The sequence below is a fragment of the Pangasianodon hypophthalmus genome, chromosome 2 (assembly GCF_027358585.1).
Source record: "Pangasianodon hypophthalmus isolate fPanHyp1 chromosome 2, fPanHyp1.pri, whole genome shotgun sequence".
NCBI classification, from domain to species: domain Eukaryota; kingdom Metazoa; phylum Chordata; class Actinopteri; order Siluriformes; family Pangasiidae; genus Pangasianodon; species Pangasianodon hypophthalmus.
In genome coordinates, this window is record NC_069711.1 from 21,916,695 (window position 1) to 21,941,452 (window position 24,758).

General features: G+C 38.9%; 2 protein-coding genes across 27 annotated transcripts in view; one reads left to right on the forward strand and one right to left on the reverse strand.

Annotated features, from left to right (window-relative positions):
- dock7 (dedicator of cytokinesis 7) overlaps positions 1-24,758 on the forward strand; it is a 63,520-nt gene that overhangs the window by 22,955 nt on the left and 15,807 nt on the right. For 4 of the 26 annotated variants that reach the window (XM_053230669.1, XM_053230653.1, XM_053230658.1 and 1 more), the window contains exons 15-35: positions 6,148-6,265; positions 7,108-7,178; positions 7,805-7,943; positions 8,045-8,146; positions 8,412-8,498; positions 8,584-8,815; positions 8,963-9,127; positions 11,209-11,381; positions 12,524-12,616; positions 15,770-15,859; positions 16,265-16,360; positions 17,389-17,529; positions 18,524-18,637; positions 18,815-18,982; positions 19,338-19,489; positions 20,859-21,028; positions 21,309-21,454; positions 22,104-22,286; positions 22,451-22,607; positions 23,586-23,682; positions 24,678-24,695. In XM_053230669.1, coding sequence (XP_053086644.1) covers positions 6,148-6,265; positions 7,108-7,178; positions 7,805-7,943; positions 8,045-8,146; positions 8,412-8,498; positions 8,584-8,815; positions 8,963-9,127; positions 11,209-11,381; positions 12,524-12,616; positions 15,770-15,859; positions 16,265-16,360; positions 17,389-17,529; positions 18,524-18,637; positions 18,815-18,982; positions 19,338-19,489; positions 20,859-21,028; positions 21,309-21,454; positions 22,104-22,286; positions 22,451-22,607; positions 23,586-23,682; positions 24,678-24,695 — 2,712 coding nt within the window. The remainder of the gene's footprint in view (positions 1-6,147; positions 6,266-7,107; positions 7,179-7,804; positions 7,944-8,044; positions 8,147-8,411; positions 8,499-8,583; positions 8,816-8,962; positions 9,128-11,208; positions 11,382-12,523; positions 12,617-15,769; positions 15,860-16,264; positions 16,361-17,388; positions 17,530-18,523; positions 18,638-18,814; positions 18,983-19,337; positions 19,490-20,858; positions 21,029-21,308; positions 21,455-22,103; positions 22,287-22,450; positions 22,608-23,585; positions 23,683-24,677; positions 24,696-24,758) is intronic. The other 22 variants (XM_053230655.1, XM_053230678.1, XM_053230679.1 and 19 more) reach the window with 17 other exon arrangements.
- On the reverse strand, positions 4-7,229 carry angptl3 (angiopoietin-like 3). Its single transcript, XM_026916652.3, has 8 exons — positions 7,081-7,229; positions 2,413-3,050; positions 2,177-2,287; positions 1,957-2,074; positions 1,756-1,869; positions 1,404-1,499; positions 851-1,123; positions 4-742 (listed from the first exon to the last, which is right to left on the reverse strand). The coding sequence occupies exons 2-8, from the start codon at positions 2,920-2,922 to the stop codon at positions 567-569; spliced, it is 1,398 nt and encodes a 465-aa protein (XP_026772453.1). The 5' UTR covers positions 2,923-3,050; positions 7,081-7,229; the 3' UTR covers positions 4-566.

Here is a 24,758-nt window from a genome sequence, read left to right on the forward strand (position 1 = left end):
CTGTGCTATTGGGTGGATTCATTTATTTTGTTATAAAAATTGTGCACCTTAACTGTTTTTCAGGGCAAATCTGTAAATGAACATTTACTGAACGGTTGTGTACATTGTGTAACCAGGAGTCAATATGACTCAGTAACATAAAAGAGCATCATGTTTCTTGACTAGCACAAAACATAAAAACGGCTTAAATATGATATTAAGTTAAAATGTAGTATAAAAACAAGAAAGTGAAACCTATTTAACATGGATGCGTTGTGAGACTAGTTTGATTTCTGTGGGTGTTTAGTATATAGTTGCAAATATATAGTTTTCAAAATGCATTCAGCTCTGTTTGCATTCTCTATGAGCAATTTTCTAAATAATTCAAAAAGTAAAAGTCTGTCGCAAGACCACACATGCAACATCTGTACATTTGAAGCTCAATGTCAGGTTGATGAAATGTTCCTGTTGCATCATGCTTCGATGACAAGTCAGCACCTTTGGACTGAGTGTAGGAGAAAGGGGCCACAGTCATTGCTGCCTGTGTGAACATTTTGATTGGTTGAGAGTTGCCTGATTAGTCAGGTTCACTGGAACTGGGACAAAGGCCTAATGGAGATCTTTGTGAATTTGAGGGTGTAAGAGCTCCCCTTGCCAGGTCTCCAGTAGATCCCTTTCCTGCGCAGAGTACGATTCCTTGACCGCATCCACGTGTAGCGCCCGTTTAGATTGGTGCTACCGCATGCGTTAAACCACCAACCACCTGAAAAATTAAAAATAAAGTTACTGTAATGTTCAACACTGTGTAGGTTAAAATATTAACTGCACATAACTGGCACAATTTGAAATCCATAAATTTTAGTGTTGCTACCTGAGTAATTGCGAGCACAGCTGGACTCATCCAGGTTGTCGTTGTCCTTATCTTTGGTGGAGAACATCATGCCAGTGTGGTTGCTCATGGCATCGGGCAGATTTCCAGACAGATGAGTCAGATGGATAGTGTAATGAGATGCAGGACCATCCAAAGTGAAAATGTACTCAATGAATCTCCTCTCATCCTTCCAGTCCTCCAGCTCAATGCTGAGAATGTAGTCCCCTTGTCTGGCAATGGAGTAGATCTTTGCCAAGCCAAGCCAAAATTCATCTGCAATACATTTAACAGCAGTGTTTATTGTTTGCAATCTTGAATACCTAAGACCAAGATAGCTTTAAGAAAACCCTGCTAGAAACTTTGCTAATCCAGGTTCTAGGTCTGGTCCAACAATACTGATGGAAGTTCAGTGTGTGTTTGCATTTGTTTAGCATGAACAAAGCATGACTGATCCAGATCTGTTAGATCCATAAGATGTCTTTCTGTATACCAAGTCAGGTTTTAACTATTCAACTAAATTTCTTTATATTGCACATTGCATTGGGCTACTTACGTTCCAGATTTCCAAATCCAAGCTCATATTTGTCCCAGGTCTGATCAAAGTCCACTGTACCATCCACTCGCCGTTGAATAACTGTGGCTGCTCTTTCTGCAAAGCCAAGGGAAAGATGTAAAAAGGTTTTTGAAAGAAAATTTTATTTGTTTTTCATTTACTAAAAAGCAATCTAACGTATTGCTGAAAATGTCTATGGTGCTAATTAGAGGTGGTTTATTTTTTAATTAAAAAAAATAAAAGCCTAAATGGAAACTGTTTAGGTTTGCATGCAAGAAAAGAACCATGTGTAAGGCTAATGGTTGTAAAGAAAAATATTCCTGCTATTGGTGTTGGCTGAAATGTTTCTTACCTGAGTTGATTTCGCAGTACACGTTGAATGGCTCGGATTGATTGGGTTTGATTGGGTAAACTCCACTCTTCCTCTGGCCTCTATTGAACACTTCACTGCAGTCTGCAGGAAGATCTGTAACAAACTTGTTATTAGGAAACCGCACAGCTCGAAAGTGTGAACTTTCACTTAGTAGTAACCAATTTTTGTTTCTGGACTCACCATTTGTGTTAGTGCTTGAGTTGGTTGAGTTACTTGTCAGATAGTTGAGAAGGTTTGGAGCTTCTTGGTTTGAATCTGCAATTTTTTCAACAGTGTCTTGAAGAGAGTCATAATTGATCTGTAAGGAAGCATAGTGAGAGAAAGTAAGCCTCAGTTACTCAACAGAAATAACCTACGTCAATCAGTTCGGATGTTTTGCATCGTTTCATCTTTTCTCTACCTTCTCCTCCAGGCTTTTGAGTTTGTTTTTCTGGGAGTTGAGCTGTTCATGCTGTTCTCTTACAGACTTCAGTAGGTCTTTGATGGTTTTCTCTTGAGTGTCGATCACATCCTGCAGGAAAAATTTCAGTTCTCATATGAAGAGCTTCATCAGTTTACAGTTTGGTCCTATACTGATTGGCACATTTAATTATTTTCTCCTAGCTATACAGGTTCGTACACAAATGATAGACCTACCTTCAGAGCGGCGATCTCCTGGAGCTGTTCTAGGGGCACTACGCTTTGGCTCAGGCCTTGCAGCTTTTCCTCTAGATTCCCGACTTGGCTCTGAAGCTGGCCGCGCTCCTGCAAAATACTGTTGACCTTGGAGTTGATCTCCAGCGACATGTTTCGGATTTCCTCGTTGTTGGACTTGAGGAACGAGGTCGTTTTTTTGAGCTCCTCTTCCTCCTCTTTGATTTCGCTGGTCACAACGGAGAGCTGGTAGAAAGAGCGGTCGAAGATGTTCAGCTTCTGGAAGATATCATTGATTTGCCCCTTGGTCTTGTGCACAAACTCTCGCAGGCTCTGCCCCAGTTGGAGGAGACCGTTAGCCAACAGTCGTACATCATCCAGCATTGCGAAGCGCGACTTTGCTTCTGTCGGTTGTGCATTGTGAAGAAACGGTGTCTCTGTGACCGTTTGCAAACGATGGGCCGCATTAATGGTGCACATGCTCCCCAGGAAGAACAAGCAGACAAGGTTCATTTTGACTTTGCAGCTAGTTGGTACTATCTGATCTTGCTTGGGTTCTCTCCCTTGCTTCCCCTGCTTTTCCTCTCTCCCTGTGGTCTGAGCAACAGAATGCAAAACCAGGCGACCTTCAATTTATACCCCTGGACAAGAAGGGGAGGGAGAATTTGTTGATCATTAAACAGATTATGCAGCTGCATCTGACCCTGACTATCAAGGGAAAAAAACATCCCCTGAGGCTGCTTCAGAGCAAACAAATTATAGCGGCATGCACATCCACCCCCCTCATAGCCCACCAAAACCTCTCACCACACATCCATAATCCATCTCACCACCCCTGTGGCTCCACTGCAGCAGTGAACAGTGTAGTGCCACGGGAGCACTAATGAATCATCTGCCTGGTCGATCTCATCATTTCAGAGATGGTAGTCGGGTGGAAATTAATAATAAAAGTGCACAATTTACATCTCTTGGCTTGATTTAATGGCCTGCTGTATCAGCACCTTATCAATCTTGAGCCACTGTGCAGGTCTGCGTGTGTGTGAAGATCCTCATTGATGTTGGAGGAGAGGGGTAATTAAAAAAAAAAGTGCTGGAGTTGTTTGGGGAACTTCAACAAGGTGCAATGAAAGTCTCATAATCAAAGCAGGTATGTCTTAGTTGTACTGCGATCCAGAGGTCCCTGGGTATGAAAATGGGAAGACTTTGGGAAAAATCTGTATTCCTTAAACTCATGCTTCTCGAAGTGGTGCCTGGTGACCCATGGGGTCCATGAAGCATAGGCAGGGGTTTGCAAAGTTATTATATTTATAAATAATATCGACTGGAATTGGATGACGATTTTGATAAAAATGGGTTCTATGTGTGGGAAGTTCAGAAATTAAAAAAAAAACAAAAAAACTCAGGTAGGTATTAGTATTATACTAATATTATTGTGCCCATTTAAATAATGTATCTATAATGATAATTATTTGCACAAGGTGTCTTAACATCTGTACTGATCTCCAAGCAATAGTGATAAATGGTAGAGCTAGAACACGAAAATAGTTGATTTACCAAACAGTGTAGCAGAACAGTATGTCACATATCTTTATATATGCTATATCCTTATATACTCTATATATGAAATCAATCACACTAAATGTCTTGTTGGTATAAATTAAATTTCTTTACCTTCTTTATTTTGTAGTTAGGTTGTGCAAAATTTTTCTCTCAGCAGTTTACCACTTTTCCTGGCTAGTTCAAATAAGGACTAGGACTGTAGCAGTAACAGAATACGCATACAGGTTTATTCATTTACAAAGTGGCCACAGTAATTGGACCCTTGATTAAAACGAATGTTTTTTCTGGTTGGTCATCATACTTTCTGTCAGATTTTTCAAGAATTGTATTAAACGCTGGCTTTATTGCTGGATCATTTTACTTTCTTCCTGTAATTTCCTGGGAAAGGTAGTTTGATTTGTATCGTGGCTTGTTATGGTCACTTCCTGTCTCAGAGAAAAGGAAAAGTAGTCTTAGTTTCGACATCTCATAATTGCTCTCATTTTGTTAAAACCAGCAAGAAATGTCGTTAGCTGTTTCTGCTTGACATGGAACGACCCCACTTCTGCATGGTCATCTGGAATGACCCCTGACTGTAGTCTGCCTTTTGATCCTTGTACATAAACAGAGCAAACTGTTCAGATGTCTAGCTTATGTAAGAGGTCTCCCTGACCAATCAGAATCGCACGTCTGTCAATAAAGGAGATAGAGGTGTAAAAACCTGGCTGGCATCTGGAACACAACATGAAGAGCAGATTATTATAAACATAGTGTTTGTTTCCGGGATGCTGTTTAAACAGCTATAACTAGCACAGACGTTCCACTTGTTTTTGAAGCTGCCAGAGTGACAGATCAGGAAGAGCGTGAGATTGACATTGAAGTGGAAAACATGGTTAGCAGCATCAGATGAGGAGAGAGCGAGAGACAGCGAGTGCATGAGAGAGGAGCGCTTTGTGAATAATATTTATGACCTTCATGCTCCCATGAGGATGAGCTTCACGTCATTGTGGTTTCAGCGACATGTCAGCCAAAGTATACAGTACTGTACAGTCTGCTCTGAAGCATCCTACTATCCTTCATCTCACTAAACCACAGAGGCTATTTTGAGTTTTTAGTCAGTTTCCATTTCCAAAGCTGTTGCCCTTTTTTTTTTTTTTTTTTTTTTTTTTTTTTTTTAATATGAAAGCTTTTTACATCAGAGCAAGGTTTCATCATTGTGTTACTAATGCCCTGACCATAGTATAATTATTGCACTACATTACACCAAAAATCACTTCATTTCCAGTTATACATTGTGCCATTCTTTGATTAAATATTTTACAATCGAATGCCCCTTGAATAAATGAAATTGTACCATGGCGCTATTGAAAGGGTTGATTAGTTTTCTACAACAACAACGCTGACGGTTGTGCTAGCTCTAATTCAAGCTTTATATTAATCTGTTCATTATTAATATAATATAATATAATATAATATAATATATGTAATATATATATATAATATGATATAATACATCATTATTTCTATAGTAACAACCTTCATTCACAGGGACTTGAATGGTGTACAATCTGCCTAATCTAAGCCTAGTAATAAACAGATTTTGAAAAAAGCATGCTGTTAATTAACAAAGAAAACTTATTCTCGTTGATATGGTGAAATTTTCTGTTAGGAAATGTTTATGGAAGGAGTCTCCAGTGTTTGTAAGACTTTGTAATGGTTAGAAGAAAAGTTCACGTTTTCCGCCATGGGAGAGTCTTCTAGACAGAGGATGCTTTGTAGGTTCTCGCTAACAATCTGCGCATTTTGTCTTATTAACTTCAAGAGAAAGTAAGGGAAGGAATGATTATTGCTGCTATAATGTAAGTGATAACAGGAGCTATTGAGGATTCACAGATAAAAAGTATGATCTATTTAATAATAAAATATATATAATTATTAAATTGCTGTGGTATAAGACGAATAAAACACTTCAGGACATGCGGTTATAGGAAATAATCAACATTGGGATCATAACAGTAGTTCTGCTTTGTGCTGCATTACATCACCCCAGTTGTGGACTTGTGTATGTTTGAGAGATTTTTATTTATTTTTTTACTTTGCAACTGATTGCTCACTACATAAAACATCTCTCAGTTTTAAGTTGCTTGCTGCATGTATTGTTCTTATGCCTCTTCCTCTCTTTTTTCTTGTTCTTATTAGGAACCTGCTGTATGTCAACCCACAGAGTCTGAATTTCGCCAACCGCCAGGGCTCTGCTCGCAACATCACAGTGAAGGTGCAGTTTATGAACGGGGAGGACCCCAGCAATGCCATGCCTGTAAGTGATGACGCACAAGCTGGCTAGAGCATGTATTTACTAACACACTGTACATGCACTTGAGTTGCCATGTAAGCTGTTGTAGTACATTATGTCAGGAATAAAAGACGATAGGCCATGTTGTTATAGGAAAATAATCAGCAACGGGGGTACCGTGACGTGGCCAGATGCAAAGCGGAGTCACAGCATGTGCCCAAGTGTTTGATTTCTCTTATACCACAGCGATTTGCCAATCATTAGGCATTTTTTATTTTTTTAAATAAAAACAGCACATCATACTTTTTAATCTGTTTGTAGTTCGGTTTAATGTTATAAACAGTCATTCCTTTGCTTGAAGTTAATAAGACAAAATAAAATGCAGCTTGTTGCTGAGAACACTGCAAAGTTCTCTGTATGTAGACCTTCCCATGTTGGAAAATTTGAAGGAGCAGCCTCACCTATATCAGTTTCAAATCACTGACACTGAAGTCTCCTCCTACAGAACTCTGTAGTTCTAAGGTTGTATTGTTTCCTTTGTTAAATGTCTTTGTTACACCACGTCTGTATTCTATCATTAACTTTAGATTATGTGGAGCGTCTACAGTACGCTTTTTGTGAATGAGTTGTTGCTATAGAAACGATAATGAGCGCATTAATACAATATAAAGCTGTGCTTTGTGGCCGGAGCTACTGTCAGAGTTACTCTTATACATGGTTAATCAGTACCTTGTGACCAATCAGCTTCAAGAACTCAACAAGGATGTGTTATAACTGTAATATACAGCAGCATTACCAAATGAATGAAACAAATAAAAGGAACATCAATCCATACTTACTGCTTTTTTCCCATCTTGGTTGTTTAGGTGATCTTCGGTAAATCCAGCTGTGGAGAGTTTTCAAAAGAGGCATACACTGCGGTGGTCTATCATAACCGGTCAGTTCCACAGCAGTACAATTTTCATTGCTTGTAAAGAGGTTAGTTAATCAGTGTTCTCATTTTCTGTGCTGTTCTAGTGACCCTGTTATCTTTCATTCACGAGACCCAATCACAGAAGCTGTCACTAGGTTTTAAAATTTATCAGCTGATATTAAAGTCAGGAAGCTATTGGAAGTTGTGACAGTGTAAATATTACAAACTGTCACCCCACCACACACACTGAACTGCAATTCCTGTGAAACAGTTCATGACATTTTCCCCACTGAATTCTTTGCATTTATTGATTTACCTACTAACTTTTGCATTGCATTATATTGCATTGTATTGTATTGCACAAAACTGTAGAACAAATGCGGCCATTTTAAATGTTTTAAATGTTTTTTAAGTTTAATATTTTCAAGGTGCATTTTTTTGCGTCTTGAATTATATTTATTTGCCAGCTTTTTTTTTTTTTTTTTTTTGAATCTGAAGTGACCTACAAATGGAGCAGTCCAACATATAACTATTAAAGAGCGATTGTTTCTCAGACATGTCCGGCTAAAGAGAGGTTTAGGAAGTGGAGAGTAGAGATTTAGGCTATTGTTTAATTCTCACGTGTTGGTTCGGCTTGTGTACCCTTCCAGCTCTCCAGATTTCCATGATGAGATCAAAATTAAGCTGCCAGCCTCCCTGAACGACCACCATCACATCCTCTTCACCTTCTATCACGTTAGCTGTCAACAGAAGCAAAACACTCCTCTGGAGACACCAGTTGGATACACGGTACACACATCTGCACACGCATCTGCACACACATCTGCATGTGTAAAGCAAATTTGTAAAGTTCAATTGTAAAACTCCTACTCCTTCGTTTTCTCTTCCAGTGGATTCCTATGCTGCAGAACGGGCGTCTTAGAACGGGCCACTTCTGCCTGCCGGTGTCTCTGGAAAAACCACCGCAGTCTTATTCTGTTCTCTCTCCTGACGTAAGACTCATTTGCAAGCTCAAATACAGTAGGGTTCCATGAGGAACTGATCATTGTTTTTCCAGCTACTTAATTCTGCTCTTAAATTGTTTCTTTGTGGTTTATTAATAATTGAGATTAATATATAATTAATCTATATCGGGGGCGTGGTGGTACATCTTGTGTAATGTATTATGGAAGACACAATTTGGCAGGCAGATGCAGTTTATAACTGCCATGTTCACTGTGCTTTTCATACTTTCCTTTTGATCCCTGTATTTTTTAGGTTCCTCTGCCTGGTATGAAATGGGTCGATAACCACAGAGGAGTGTTTAACGTTGAGGTTGTAGCTGTGTCCACTATCCACACACAGGTGCTCTTAGTTCTTACATTTCGGATTCTCTAGGTTGTGTATGTGTGTAAGAAAAAGAGCTGTACTGAATCTTCTCCACTCTCAGGACCAGTATCTGGATAAGTTCTTTGCGTTGGTGCACGCTCTGGATGAGCACATGTTCCCGGTGAGGATCGGAGATATGCGGATCATGGAGAACAGCCTGGAAGCTGAGCTGAAGGGCAGCATAGCAGCTCTGAGCTCCTCTCAGCTGGAACCAGTGGTGCGTTTCCTCCACCTGCTGCTCGACAAGCTGGTGCTGCTGGTGGTGCGGCCGCCTGTCATCGCTGGACAGATCGGTAACAACTCGCTCTGTCTAACTCGCTGAGCTGACACGGCACTGTACTGCTAATCTACAAATCTAAATCGTCTAGTACCGCGATACACTGAAACCTACAACTTTCTCTTCCTCTTCTGCTCCTGTTTTCATATCTTTCTCATTGCAGTCAATCTTGGCCAGGCTTCTTTTGAGGCGATGGCATCCATAGTAAACCGTCTGCATAAATATTTGGACACCAGCCAGGACATGCACGGCCGCAACAGCCTCCTCTCTTCCTATATTCACTACGTCTTCCGTCTGCCCAACATGGACCCTAACTCTCCTTCCCCAGGTAAGCCTTCTCTCTGCTCTGCTCTGTTGTGTGAGCAGGCATGCGCTTATAGAACAAGGCCATAACAAGGCAGATTTTGAGATTTATTACAACAAACGAGACCATAGGAGGTTGATAACAGAAACAGTCACTCATAGTGATGGGATAGACCTGAGGGAAATGCACCAGTTTTAATCATTTACATTTTCTCTCTCTGTGGTATTTTCCATGTTGCTTACAGTGCTGGCTAATCACTTTTTTTTAATTATACACTACATTTCCAAAAGTTTGTGGACCCCTGACCATTACACCCATATGTGCTTGTTGAATATCCCATTCCTTATTTAGGCCTCCTTAGCTGTTATAATAACCTCCACTCTTCTGGGAAGGTTTTCCACTAGATTTTGGAGCATTGGAATTTGTGCTCATTCAGCCACAAGAGCATTAGTGAGGTCAGGCACAGATGCCAACCAGTGTGAGGCACTGGGGCAAAGTCGGTGTTCCAGTTCATCCCAAAGGTGTTCAGAGGGGTTGAGGTCAGGACTCTGTGCAGGCACCCGTGTGAAAAGTCCGGAAATTTTGATATTTCTACGATATATATATATATATATATATATACACACATCTGAAAACTACAAGCTTTCCTGAACTGAAATGTGTTGCATGTATCTCAACCAAAGTTCTAGCATTTTAAAGTCTGAATAACTGAGGAATTCATTTAAAAATGTTATTTCAAACCGCAGTGCAGGAGCATCAGATATTTTGCAAGCTGGTGTCTGATTACAAAGTGAATTCATTAAGCTCATGTCCATTTTGCTGTGGCCAGTAAATATGCAATGACTTGATCACAGCGTGACATTTACTGTGTGAGGAAATCATACTAGCAATGTTTCAGACATCTTTGTGATGATTTTTTTTTTTTTTTTTTTTGAGACATTCAACACGTTTCCCCAGTCTGCCATAAATATCGTAATTATAATGTCATTAGGTTTACTACACCTGATCTCTGTTATATTAGCTGACCATAATGCAGAGGTTACGTGGCACAATCATATGTTTACTTTGACATGTACAACATGTGTGTTATATGTGTTCCATTGATTGGATTGAGGCAAATAATCTACTTGAATGCAAGGTCATGCGTGCGATGTACTCGGACCAGACAGCTGATCGTTATGTTATAATCAGTGCATCATTATTTTAGTTAACAAACGTATTCATCAGATAAATTCATATTGACGAAAAACTATATGAAGGTAAGTTGTTTTAGCCATATTGTGTCGCATGTTGTCTTTTACATCTTTCTTATATAATCTACCTTAAATTAGTGAAAACATGGCTTTAGGTTTCAGAACCTGTGCTCAAAAACACTTCTTATGTTTTGGCTGTGTTATTATCTACAGTAGGTTTTCAGAACAAATACTATTTAAAATTTCATGACATTTATGTATTCAAAGGCGAACATGACAAATCATAATGTTTATAATCTCATGTTCTGTGTCTTGTCACCTAAAGTCTTTGGAAATGTGTTTTTTACCCTTTTTGTTTAACCTTCTAAATGAATGTGATATTTTTTTCTTTATATAACGGGGGAAAAAAAACAAATTATACTTTCCAAGTGTCATACTACATGTAAGTGGTTTTCAACAGGCATTTTTTTTTTTGGAACCGTTGTTTTCTGTAGCTGAATCTAAATGCTTGTTTGTTTAAAGCGGGCCTGTGTTAGACTCTATGTAGTGAGCATAAATAGGTAAATAGGAATCCAGTTGGGATTCAGCTGTCTTAGAAGGCTCTTACATTAAAAAAATATTAGGCTTATACTACTAAAAAGTATTAGATCATTAATTACATTTTTACGACTGTTGTTTTTCAACTAAAGTTTCATCATCATGACAAGCCTAGGAAGAAGGTTTTTAATAAAGCCAGTTATCCACTGCTGTTCTTTACCTGTTTCACCTGTAATTATTAACTAATTAACTACTTTTTGGCAGTTGTGGATGTTTAAAAAAAAAAAAGAAGCTTACTTATTTTTGATCTTGGCTGAGATTAATATAGGAACATGAGATTCTCTTAATTCTCTTCTTCTCATGTATTCATGCCAGCAGGTCCTGGAGGCCTGGGCGGCTCGGTGCATTACGCCACTATGGCTCGGTCTGCCATCAGACCAGCCAGCCTCAACCTCAACCGCTCCCGTAGCCTTAGCAACAGTAACCCTGACATCTCTGGCACTCCAACGTCTCCGGACGATGAAGTTCGTTCAATTATCGGCACTAAGGTAGGAAGGTTGGCATCATGAGAGATTCTTGTGTGTCTAGATGAATAAGCTGATCAACTTAACCTCAACTTATACATCCCAGTATATAATGCGCTTTATAACACACAATTTTTATGCACATCCTACTTGACTGCCTGCATTTTTATTAGCTCTCTAACATCGACGTGTCAGCATCATGTGACAGTGATTTACAAATTTCATTTGGTAGGCATCACAGTTCATAACTTACTCCAGTGGCGTTTTATGGCTGCTCGAGCGGAGTTTATTAACAAGCAAGCTAGGAATGCTGTGACTCGTCTTAAATCCTCCTGAAGATGAATCACTGCAATCAGTATCGTTGCAGAAGGCCGTAGATTCTTCCGGAAGTGCTGACTAATCTGGCAGCATTTCTCAATGCAGTTACAGTTCAACCCTATAGAGCAATTGTACAGCAAACATCAGCTGAAACATCTTATCTCTATCACTGCTGTATCAGTAAGCTGGAAGAAAACGGGAAATCATAGATGCGCAGTAAGGAATGCATCTGGTGCATAAAGATTGTAAAAGTCAGATACAAAGATTTATCAAGCCCTTTCTCCATGCAGAAAGCTAGGTTATATATGGTCAGGAAAATAAGATAACGTTTGTATTACATTAATATTTTGCTTTGGTGTGGCAAGAAATGCTCAGCTTATTTTGTGTGATGTCCAGTTCCTGTTTATGCATGCTCCGCTTTTATCCTCTTAGGTCCGTGTATGATGTGGCGGTCTTTTCTAAATGCTGTCAACTGTTTCCAGTTTTGTGTTCAGTTAGCCATGAATAGCAAAATTCAGCTTGCCTAATCTTTTTGAAGTGATCGTACAGCCATAAAAGACAATGATCTAACTTCTTTTTCCTGCATTGTTGACTTGCAATGTATGAATTTGAATCTGTTTCTTTTCAAAAAACTAAATCTGTAATCCTGTTTAATCACTTACATTCTAACGTAACCTACTTTCTGAAAAAGCTCGGTGTCGGATGTTTGAAGTGCTGACTTGAACTGAATGACTTTTATCCCTTTTGTTTACCCATGGCATTGACCTGTAAATTTTGACCTGTCACTGTTCCCTTGCTTGCTTGCTCCTGCCCGTGACACCTTTGCTTCCCTCCCCCTTGGCTCGCAGGGCTTAGATCGCTCCAACTCCTGGGTGCACACTATGGGCTGCAAGAGTGGCCCCTGGGGGACCAGCCCTGGCTCGGCATCCGATACTGTGCAGGTCATTAAAAAAATAATCCAACCCCTTAAAACAAAAAGAAAAAGAATCACCTCACTTACCTGTCCAGCACACAAAAAACTACACCCCCATTTCTTTCTTTCTTTTTTTAATTAATTAATTAATTTTTATTTTTATTTTTTACATTTTTTATAAAGGTTTTATGTCCTCACCCAACAACTCCTGCTCCGTATTCACAGATCCTGTAGGTTTAATCCAGCATAGCCCTCAACCACCAGCCTGGTAGAAAACATACTGACTCTCACAAGCCTTTAACTTGTTGCATGCAGTGTACTCAGGCATGCGTACCCCCATAAGTCTGATATGGCCGTAGACTTATGTCGCAAGCAGTGCATTTTGATCGTCATCATCTATGCAGCTCATCAAGAAATACCAACTGCAGCTTAAAAAAAAATGTGTTTCCGAGAGTGAATGCTTTTGAGGTTCAGAATCTCTTTTACCAGGCTACTCCGTCCAATCAGAATCAGCGTAATGAAGAAAGAGGCCATTTCAGGATTTTTTATCGTCTCTCCTGCAAACTTACAATAACGGATAGTCATGGAAGAAGGCTGATTAGGTTTGAAAGAAATCTAAATGTAAAGTGACTGCTGTCACTTTGCCTGGTTTATTGGTATATTATGCCTGGTTTATGCTTCATCAGAAGTGCTTCTGAGAGCAGCTTTAGAAAAGTCTCTCAAAGCCTTGAGCATTCATGGTCTTTCAGGACAATTGGAGGAGCTTTGGTGGAATATTAAACAGCAGGTAGGATAGGGAAAAAGCTCTGTTTTCTGTTTAAACAAAATGGCATCGCTTCAACTGAGATAAGGATGTTGCTGAAACATATATTTAAAAGCCTGTCCTGAATCATCTGAGTAAAAATCTGTTGGCCTAAAGCCAAGTCAGCAAAAATGTGTAAATCTCCAGTGACAAAATTCTTTCCGTACAAAGGTCCAGATAAGCAACTTACGTTACTAAATGGTGACTACCCCCACAAACACACACACAAACACACACACTTGGTCACCTGCCAAATTCCACCCACCAGCCAGCTCTCCCCTATCATACAGCTGGGGAGGGTAAAGGCTAAAACTTGCTTCCTTGAGACACATGAAGCAAGCCAACTGCATCTTTTCAATCTGCTGCTCACGCTGCATCACAGGGCAGCGTAACACACTCTGGCTACCCTCTTCTGCATAAATGATCTCACAAACACTCACCACCAGCTAGTGCTGCTGTGCTTGTCAGGGGATAGCCAGTTTTGCTCCCTTGACTCATGGATGGCTGTGGCATCGCCATGATTCCAACTTAAGATGGGGGAACTCGTTTCTGTTGCACCACTCAAGAGCTGAACAGTTACCTTTTAATATTTAAACATTAACAGGCTATAATAAAGACGTAGTCAGAGTAGTTATGTTTTGTTTTTTAGCGATACTTCAAGTTATCATTTTTGACTAGCACCATAGACCCTTAACATCTGCTTTGAATTTGACACAGAAGAATTTGACAGAAGAACCGCATACTTCATTTATCTATATACGTCATGTTCTGTTTTTTTTTTTTTTTTAAACAAGCTAATGAGACCAGTGAGGGTAAATAACATGGAAAATCTATGAAAGTTAATGAAACTTCTCCAAATGTCTCTAACCCTCTAGCTAGTCTCTGACAAAATGCTAGTAATTTACATAAATGTGTGTGATTGGATGAGCCACAACAGAGGATCTGCTACAGGAGCCTCACTGGTTCATGTTTAGAAAACAGAATGATAAGAAACAGCTTCATTGTGTTTATTTGAAAGAGAAAAGTGTCTTAACCCTAATGACAAGTAGTACAGAGTTTGTTAAGCTATATGATCAACTAGTGACCAAGCACAGATAAATAGTACATTTATTATATTTTCAGAATGTAGTGTACACTATGATGGTGCAGGCTGTGTTAAGAAAACAAAACAGTATAGCGTTTATCTCTATTACTCAGTTAACAAATAAAGTTTAGTGCCAAAGTGATGACACCTCTACCTCACTGTGGGAAATCGACTCAAGCTAATAGATTACTAATTACTACTAAGCTAATGACTACTGCCCAGCACTGCTCTGGCAAGATAAATGCGAGGTCGTCTGAGACGAAGCTGCTGGACAATCACTGCACAGTTGAGCAGCCAGTCTATATGACTTGGTTTTGGAAGGTCAGTTTTCCAAAAGCTTTCCTGGCATTTTGAAGGCTTTGGAAAACTCGTTCAGAAGGAAGCATAAATCAGGCTTTAATGTGCAGCTGGATAAAATTAGTATGAATCGGTGTCTTGGTTTTGGATCACGATAATTGACTGTAGTTCTTACAATCAAAGTGGTTGAGCGGTTCATCCATTTTCTGTCGTTCCCTCCGTTCATATGGTTTCCATTCTTCTTTCATTTTTTTCCACTGCTAAATATTTCTTCTCCATTTTTCTCTCTCTACATTGCCTTCATCACACTGTGAGCACTGCATGGCCATGAAAGCACTAATCCAACTTTCTCTCTCACTACGGCATGTCATGAGATGCTGCATGTAAACCGTGTGTGTGTGTGTGTGTGTGTGTGTGTGTGTGTGTGTGTGAATAAAAGACAAATAGTCTTTGGATCTGTGTGTGTGTGTGTTTGTCCTGTGAAATGTAGTTAATTACAGTTACTTATAGTTTACTCGTGTCTCAGTTTTCTCAGTTTTTGTTTTATAGAAATTCTGAAAACTATTTGTTACTGTATAATATGATAAAGCTAGATAATCTTTGCTCCAGAATATAAATCTGAGTGTACTGTCTTACTGGACAGTACCACTCTCGCAAGTTTAGTAATTGTTCTACTATTTTTTAAATTAATTGTATTTTTATTATTATTATAACTGTAGCTATTACAGTAATTGCTTTAATTCAACATTATTATTATTATTATTATTATTATTATTATTATTATTATTATTGTAGTTGTTTGATAGCTTTTACAGTATGCCAGCATACAATATGAGAGTCCGTGCTGTGTTACCAGGTTTTGTTCCATCTTTTTGTGTGTGTGCGTGCGTGCGTGCGTGTGCGCGTGTAGTTGTGTCTATCTGACTAGCAGATGGCACCACACACTCCTGTCCTTCACACTAATCTGTTGTCACCCTTCCATTCATCCCCACCCATAGGCCATGGAGCGCAGTGGCAATCGCATGTCATCGCACACTGAGAGCGCCAGTTTCTTGCAAACTTTAACAGGACGCTTGCCGACCAAAAAGGTAGAGACCCGACATGGTGGAGGAGGAGCCACAGCCGCCTCCTCGACCGCCCCCTCCGCCTGTGTCTTGTCTGTGGCTCTTGATTGGATGGTGTTTGGTGTGGTGGTTGTGGTAGTGTGGGATGCTGTTTGTGTGTCTCGTTGTGAATGCTGTCTGGTGATGGAATGATATAACACTCCTGCTGTTTGGTGAAACCAAATGTATGTGAATATATATTTTGTTCCGAATTAATCCAGGGCTTTGTTTTTGCAGCAGCCAAAGGGATTATGTCAAAGGCCTGTTTCATTTCCTATAGTAGTGTTATAACACAGTAATGTGTGTTAATTAGTTCTCTCTTTGAAATGTGTGTTTGTGGTGAATGGCTGGTTGCTGATGGTGTTTTGATGCTCTGCTGGTGTTCCTTAGCTCTTCCATGAGGAACTGGCACTGCAGTGGGTGGTGAGCAGTGGCAGTGTGCGAGAAGGAGCTCTTCAACAAGCCTGGTTCTTCTTTGAGCTCATGGTAAGAATTAATATAATGCGTAATAATAATGGGTAAAATGACGATCATGTGATTTTTGACAAGTACTAAAATCATGATATTTACTCATAATTATTAGTCTTATTGCGTTTTATTATTTTTAAAGTAACATACGATGTTCTTTATATTAAGGAATCTAAGCATATATTATTATTAGCCTGCATTCCTTCACATGGTTACGTCTCTGACTGAAAATAAAATAAGACTGGTCTTTCATCACATTAACTGAATGTCAGTCTTTTACATGCCAATTATATATAAAATTAAGAGTCTAACAATCTACATGGAGTTTGCAGTCCTGAAATTCATGAATTTATGGGTTATAGGTAATGAATTGCATTTTCCTGACCTGGAAAAAAAAAAAATTGGGTTTTGGTAAAGTCATGGAATTTTTTCATTTTTTTTCATTTGCCTATCATCAGATTTTCTAATAAAGTAAGTCTGGTTTAATGTGAAAGAAGGAACAAACAAACAAAAAAAAAAACCCAACGATTACATGCACAGGAGTTGACACATGTGAAGGATGGGTGGCCCAAGACATGAACTTAATACCTAAGCTCTAAATTGGACACACATCATCTGTTTGCAGAATTGTAGCAAATATTTTTAACCAAAACATAAAAAACAAAAAAAAAAACCAACAACAATGGAAATTTGTGAGAATGTGTGGGAGCCCTGTATCTACACTTTGTTCTGCACTTTGTAGGTATACATCGTCACTTTACCCCTTTGTCACTTTTAATTACTTAAATAATTGAATAATCCAAAATTATGACCGCAATTAAAATAGGTTTCATTATGCTATAGGTTTGCCTTGTAATGCTCCTCTTACACTTATCACTTCCTGCACACTAAAAATGAATGGATTTCACTTACGTACATGTTGTTGGCCCCAGGCTTCATTTGGTAGATTATTCTATTATCTTTCTTACCAGGAAAACAAAGTGCTTGATTTGCTTGTTGTAGAATCACTGTATATGAACTTAAATCTGCTGCTTTGCTGCTTTCAGGTTAAAAGTATAATCCACCACTTGTACTTCACTGACCGTCTGGAGTCTCCCAGGAAGAACCGTTTTCCTGAGCGCTTCATGGACGACATCACGGCTCTGGTTAGCACCATTGCAGGGGACATCGTCTCGCGCTTCCAAAAGGTAACAGAATCTGCTATTACATCATACTGTAGATTTTCTTTGACAAACTTGATTTAGCAGGCAAATGTTGTAAAAATAAGAATATAATTCGTATAATTATATTTCATTTTTAGAATTATACCACACCACTGGTATGTCACTGGTTAGAAGTTGTTGATTCATTTTCTATAACAGCAGCTCTAACAGAAGTGCCGGCTGCAAGGCAAGTTGTAATGTGTTATTGTATCTGTAGTAACAACTGGGACTTGTGGTGGACGTTCCATATGATCTAAGACTGATAATCCATGTTATTAAATAAACAGAAGTGTGTAATCATGTGACATAGGGAAGTTTACACGTGTAACATGTAGGGAAGGAGTCTCTAGTGTCAGAACACTGTAACAGTCAGAAGTAAAGCTGGCTAAGGACATTGCACTTTAACGGTTTTCGGTAACATGAGCAGCACCAGTTTTGTCTTATTGTTTTCAAGAGGGAGAAAAAAGAGAGACTGGTGAGGTAATGAGTATTTACTGCTGTTATAACTCAATGATCTAACTTGTTTCTTGAATGTTCCACAACATTGAATGTAACTATAAATGGATAAATTGTATGATGTGTCATTCATTAACAAATAAAAAACTGTAATCGTGGCAAAATTTTTTGTTTTGTAAAAGAAGTAAAACACTTTGGGGCCTGTTGTGATTGGAAAATAATCAACTTCAGGGTGTTAACAGTAACTCTGTTTCACGTAGGGCCACATCACACTGCCCTTTTGTTGATTATTTGTCCTGTAACGGCACATCCCATCGCCTTTTATTCTTGCGTAATCACCCGCATGAACATACCAGGCTATCTGAGCTTAATGAAGACGTTTTAATTGTTGGAAATGGCATTCAGATTAGAGGCACTGAATAATAAGGACTGAATGGTTTTAAATTAAAATGTCATAGTCTTAGGTTTTAGACTGCTTAAGGATATTTGCAGTCAGCATGTCTTTCTGTTTCTGCTGTGCCAGGATCTGGAGTTGGTGGAGAGGCTCAACACAAGCCTGGCCTTCTTCCTTAATGACCTGCTGTCTGTCATGGACAGGGGCTTCGTCTTCACCCTCATCAAGACATACTGGAAACAGGTACGCTTTATTTGTAGTCTGTTTCCAATTCTGATTCAACGCTTAAATGGAAATGTAAAAGTAATTGGAAATATTTCTTAAACTTCCTGGTCAATTTGAGGTCACGACCTCCTGTTTATTGGTTCTAGTTCTCAAGGACAGTGCAGTTTTAAGGACAGCGATTCTCTTTCCCGCCAGGTGTCCACTAAGCTGTACGCTCTGCAGAACCCCACTCTGGAGTCTCTGAGGCTCGACTTCCTCAGGATCGTGTGTAGCCATGAGCACTACGTCACGCTGAACCTGCCCTGCAGTCTGCTCACTCCTCCAGCTTCCCCCTCTCCCTCCGTCTCCTCTGCCACCTCACAGGTAACACGGCCACAGGAAGAGTCAGCTCCAGTGAATTATTGCCAATAAAATACACCAACCACAGAATCAACAGTTGGTGTGAACAGATCTGACTCAATCGCATTAATACCATGTGAGAAACTGATGGGAATGCAAAACCAAGGAAGGATCTGAAAAGATTTTTATGGAAAGATCTCTGCATTATTCCATGATTCTTAAAGATCAAACTAATAATCAAACAAATCTTACTTTTTATTTAGCTTATTTTTTCCATCTTTGCCAATAATTATGAAGGACACTATAAGTGCACCAACCACAGTGATAGCAGTACATAACTGATTCGTGTCTGTCTTTATCTCTCTCTGTTTTCCCCCAGAGCTCTGGCTTCTCCACCCACGTGCAGGACCAGAAGATTGCCAACATGTTTGAGTTGTCAGTACCCTTTAGAGAACAGCACTACCTGGCTGGTTTGATTCTAAGTGAACTCGCCGTTATTCTGGACCCAGAGGCTGATGGGTCAGTACACTGGTGTGTGTCTCGTCTCACCTCATCTCACTTCATCTCTGTGCTTTACATCCTGTCCTGTCTGATATCTGTAAACATGTTGTACAGTACCAAAACACCAGTTCAGTACTAAACGTTTCAGCTGTTTTCTGTTACCTGCTCAAGATTGGGGCTAATAAGAACTAAGGGATTACGGGGTGGGGATAACAACACTATTCAGTGCTTAATGGTTTCCTTGTAACATCATACACACGCATACAAAATTTAAACGAAAAGCAGTAGGCTAGGTTATTGAAGTTGTGTGTGTGCTGTCAAAAGCAAAACTCCCATTTTACTTTCCAGAATATTTGATAGCTGTGTAAGTAAGAAACATTTCTTTTTAAAAAAAAAAAAAAAAAAAAAAAGCACAAAGATTGATTTTTTTTTCAGGACTTGAACACAGCACAACCTTCTCTTTTCTGGTGATTACGGAGTGCAACTCAATAATCAGTTAAAATTAAAATGTTGACTGGTGGCCCAGGATTAGAGGGATATTTCATGTTATTTTAACTTACATTACTTTAGTTGTTCATTTAAAATTTTGTGGCTGATACTGAAGATTAATTTCATTAATCATGATGAGAATTTTTCATTTATTCATTAACTTTTTAAAAACTATTTTGAAACCTTTCTCATCTGTAATTTTATTGCATCTTCCTTATTGACCATAACAATGGCATTGATGTACACTGTAGTGATAATTCAGTCATTTTACTGTTCCAGTTGTCTCTCAAATTGGTGGAAAGTGAACTAGACCTAAAAACCCAAGTTCTGTTCTTTCCATTATTTTTACGTCTGTCCGGGATTCTCGTTAGTGCAATATCTCAAGAATGAGTGGTTGAATGTTTGTAGGAATTATGTGAAATTATCACTGTAACCAGCAGATGAATTGATTAGATTTAGAATTGATCCAACCAGGCTCAAGGTCACAGCAGGGACGAATGTCTGAAATAGTTTTGTTCAACAGCTTCCATCTTGTTTAACATATATTTTATATTTTTATTTGAGGCATAATATTAGTAACGAGAAGGACTGTACTTGGTGGTGGTGGAGGCATCCTTGTCCTGAAGTTCTGCTTGTTTTTGTCCAGTGGAAAAACAGCTTTGTGGAAACATTATCAGCATGAAATGAGTTTACTAGCTTGTCTGGCTCAAAAGTGTTTGGAAATCAGTGAACATCCAACAGACAAATCATATGCACTTATTTTCTCTTTGTGCCACTTATTATTCAGCTGTTAATGAGAAGTTAACTTTAACATATTACATTGTAAAAAGCTGCAATATAGTAATATGCTAATCTGTGCCTGTTATTGTTGACTAAAATGGACAACTTTCGAACTTGTCTTTGCATGTAGGATGTTTGGCCTGCATAAGAAGGTGATCAGTGTGGTCCATAACCTACTATCCAGTCATGACTCGGACCCACGCTACGCTGACCCTGAGGTTAAAGCCAGGGTCGCCATGCTCTACCTACCTCTCATTGGCATCGTCATGGAGACCCTGCCTCAGCTCCATGACTTCACAGGTACATTCAAGAGCTTCTTACTGACTGTTATTGTCAGATGTCTGCTAGAAGTGCATGCAATGTGTTGAAACTCACACTGCATAAAGCAATGTGAGATGACATGATTATTGATGGTAGGTGTGATTGGTAGGAAGCCCCAAATCGATTTCACTCAAGCTGCACACTCTGCATGTCGCTGTAACTCTAACTGGATTAAACAGCTGAATGTGTAGATCGTGGTGCATCGGTTTACAGTGTACTGTAATCTGTTGATGTGGTTTTGGTTTGTCCTCTCTTACAGAGTCTCATAACCAGTGGGGTCGTCTTGGAGTAGACGAACAGGAAGCTGAGGGCAATAGCATGATCAGTCAGAGCGTAGCCATGGCAATAGCAGGGACCTCTGTTCCTCAGATGTCACGGCCCAGTAGCTTCCTGCTTAACCCACAGGTAGGTGATGTAACCGAGCCTGGGAGAGGAGCATGACACAACTGACTTTCATTCTTATCTGTCTGTTATCTGCTTGGTACTAGGGTTGTGTGGTCAGGCACAATCACATCACCCCATCTTTGATTATTTTTCCTATAACAGCACACGTTTTATTCCTCTTATACCACAGTCATTTACCAATGATTACAAATTTCTTTTATTAAATAACATAATGTATTTTTATCCATATATAGTTATGTTTACCTCTGTTATAAAGGGCTGACACTCGAGATTCCTTCCATAAATATTAAACAAATGTCTCCTCACAGAAAAGTTCTCCAAATGTTTATGTGGAGCGTTCGTTACTATAGAAATGATAACATATTAACAACAAGTCCGTTAATATAAACCAGTGACTCGCCTTGAAGCCGGAACTACTGTCAGAGCTGCTATTATAGAAAATTAATCAACCAGTATCAAGAATTCAACAGCACTGTTCTCACACTGCCACGATATACTGTGACATTAATTTCAGTTGTATTTCTTTTTTCTTTTAACATGGCAAAACTACATGCTTAAATGATTCAAATTTAGCCACTATAAATAAAAATGGCAGGCCATCGACATCACTGGCTTCAGCATGCTGTCTCACTCTCTCTCTTCTCCCCAGGCCACCCGTCAGCATGGTACCTTTTCTCCCGAGTCCAGCCGCAGTCTGCTCATCTGTCTGCTGTGGGTGCTGAAGAACGCAGACGAGCTGGTGCTGCAGAAGTGGTTCACTGACCTGTCTGTGTCTCAGCTCAACCGCCTGCTGGACATGCTCTACCTCTGTGTCTCCTGCTTCGAGTACAAGGTGAAGTTTCAACAACATTAAATCACAAAATCACTGTAACAGCATGTTTTATTTAATCAAAGTGTGAACTCGGATTGTAATTTTCAATTTACACCGTAACAATACTTATAATGAGAAATTAAATTAACCGTCTTTTTCTTCTGTTCATCCATCTCATCAAAAAGGCCCATTTTTTATTCATGCAGGGAAAGAAGGCATTTGAGCGCATGAACAGTCTGACCTTTAAGAAATCTAAAGACATGAAGGCCAAGCTGGAGGAGGCCATCCTGGGCAGTATCGGAGCCAGGCAGGAGATGGTGCGACGCAGCCGAGGACAGTTAGGTCCGTGCTGGAGGTTTCTCATTCTAACACTGTTATGGAAATAATGAGTAAGCTTGTTTGTAGCAGATGTTTTCTCTTTATTAGCGGTTGATAACCTGACTATGAGTGATGTAATTGCAAAAAGGGGTTGGGTTAGAATTAATGCATTATCAAGAGGTCTGATTAGGTATGATAATATCCAATCAGATCATCTCATCTAACTCCCCTTAAAAACCACGCGCAGTGACATTTTTCACAAAGACAGCTGATTCGATTTCACTTGTGAATTTCACATTGGGACTATAGTGGTAGAAATAACCAGATGGCTAAAACAACTTGTTTTCTTGTTTTCATTTTGAGTCCTGCCATATCTGTGAACCTCTTGGGAATAGGGATTAGATTATACTGGTTAATTCCTCATCTTTATGAAAGCAAAAATTGGATAGATTTAAGAAATTCTTTTGTTTCTGTTAAATATGTATATATATGTTCTATTAAATATGTGTATATATGTTCCAGATATAATGACCCATTAAGTGTCTGATGCACATTCAGTAGGCACAACTGAATTATTCGTTCTTATTTGTTGCAGTTGTATTTATGTAGTAATTCAGTCAGACACCCTATTTATATTGATTTCTATGATATTAAATGTGTACATCAACTGGACTTCAAGCCTGAGTTTGAAAAGTCAGGAAAATATGGGTCTGGCATTGCATTTTCTTTAAGAGAGGACCTTGAGAAACGGTAACTTTCGAGCTATTTTTGGACCGAAGTGGGTTATACAGCTTCATAGGCAGATTTTGCAAGTCTCATCCCATCCACCACATCGGTGCTGGTGTGTTAATTTCACACCACAAAAATGACAACTATCCTCAACTAAAATAACAATATTCCAGTGTTATACCAACATGTTTTGCTTATTCTTCCACAAAAAAAATACAGCTCAGTATATCTAAACAGCCTTTTTTGTGAAACTGAAGCTTCTCTCTCTTTCAGAACGGAGTCCCTCAGGCAGTGCGTTTGGCAGTCAAGAGAATCTGCGCTGGAGGAAAGACATGACACACTGGCGCCAGAACAGTGAAAAGATGGACAAGTATGACCGCTCAAAACTTTTAGCTTTTTTCTTTTTTGCTCATTTTATTTTCCAGCTACAAATTACAAACTGACATCTTAGTTAGTCACATTAGTCACATTCTATCCATAGAATATAAAGCAAAAAATAAAATCAGAAAGAATATAATTATACAAAAAATAAATTCTGACTGAGTCAGATGAAAATCTTAAAAGTTTTTAAGGTTAAAAGTGACATAAATTAGGAACCAGATGAATTTTCCTTCTAGACAAATCTCCAGGTAGCACTGCATTGCACTTGCAGTGAATGAAATTGAAGAAATAGATATAGAAAAATTATGCAAATTAAAAAATATTTTATCAAATATATTTTATTTGACTCTCCCTTGTAATTCATTGAGACTTGTATGGCAGACGCTTCACATAATAATAATAATAAAAAAAACGTTATGGTGAAGCTTTCTGGGAAGAAACATTGTAAAGAACTGGGGACGTTGTGATTTTTAGTTTCTTGGAAACAAGTTGCAATTTTTTTTGTCTTATTCGTTTCAGGAGAAAGTGAGAAAACGACTACTTATAGCTGTTAAGTGATAACAGGAACTAACATGTCTGAATGTAACTATAAATAGATAAAAAAATTTAATAAATACAAATTATAATCATTTGACAATTTTGCTATGGTGTATGATTGAATAAAACACATCAGGACATGCTGTTATAGGAAAATAAACTTCTGGGTGGTAAAGTTAATCATCCCTGTCACTGATTATTTTCTTATAACAGCATGTCTTGTCATGTTTTATTATTTGTGTAACAGTTCTGGTTCATATGTCCTGGAACTATGTGCTGGTTCATATGTCCTATATCTTTATTTAATGCATTTATTCATTATTTTATAATCATGGCCCACCTGTGTCCCTTCAGTACCGAGAACATTACACATTGTACTCCCTTAACTATTTTGGTGTGGAATAACCCCTCCATTTGACCTTGTTCTTTCATGTACTATGTGTCCAGGGGCCACAGATCAGTCAGGTATTGTACAACTGAAGTGTGATCTAAACAACCTCCCTCTGCTAACCCCCTTGAGTATAAGGA

Excerpts from the sequence above, each read along its gene's own strand:
- angptl3 (XM_026916652.3), bottom strand. The coding sequence starts at position 2,922 with ATGAACCTTGTCTGCTTGTTCTTCCTGGGGAGCATGTGCACCATTAAT. Across the intron at positions 2,288-2,412 it reads AGGAGATCGCCGCTCTGAAG|GATGTGATCGACACTCAAGA; the intron begins GTAGGTCTATCA and ends TTTTTCCTGCAG. Across the intron at positions 1,124-1,403 it reads TGGATTTGGAAATCTGGAAC|ATGAATTTTGGCTTGGCTTG; the intron begins GTAAGTAGCCCA and ends AATGTATTGCAG.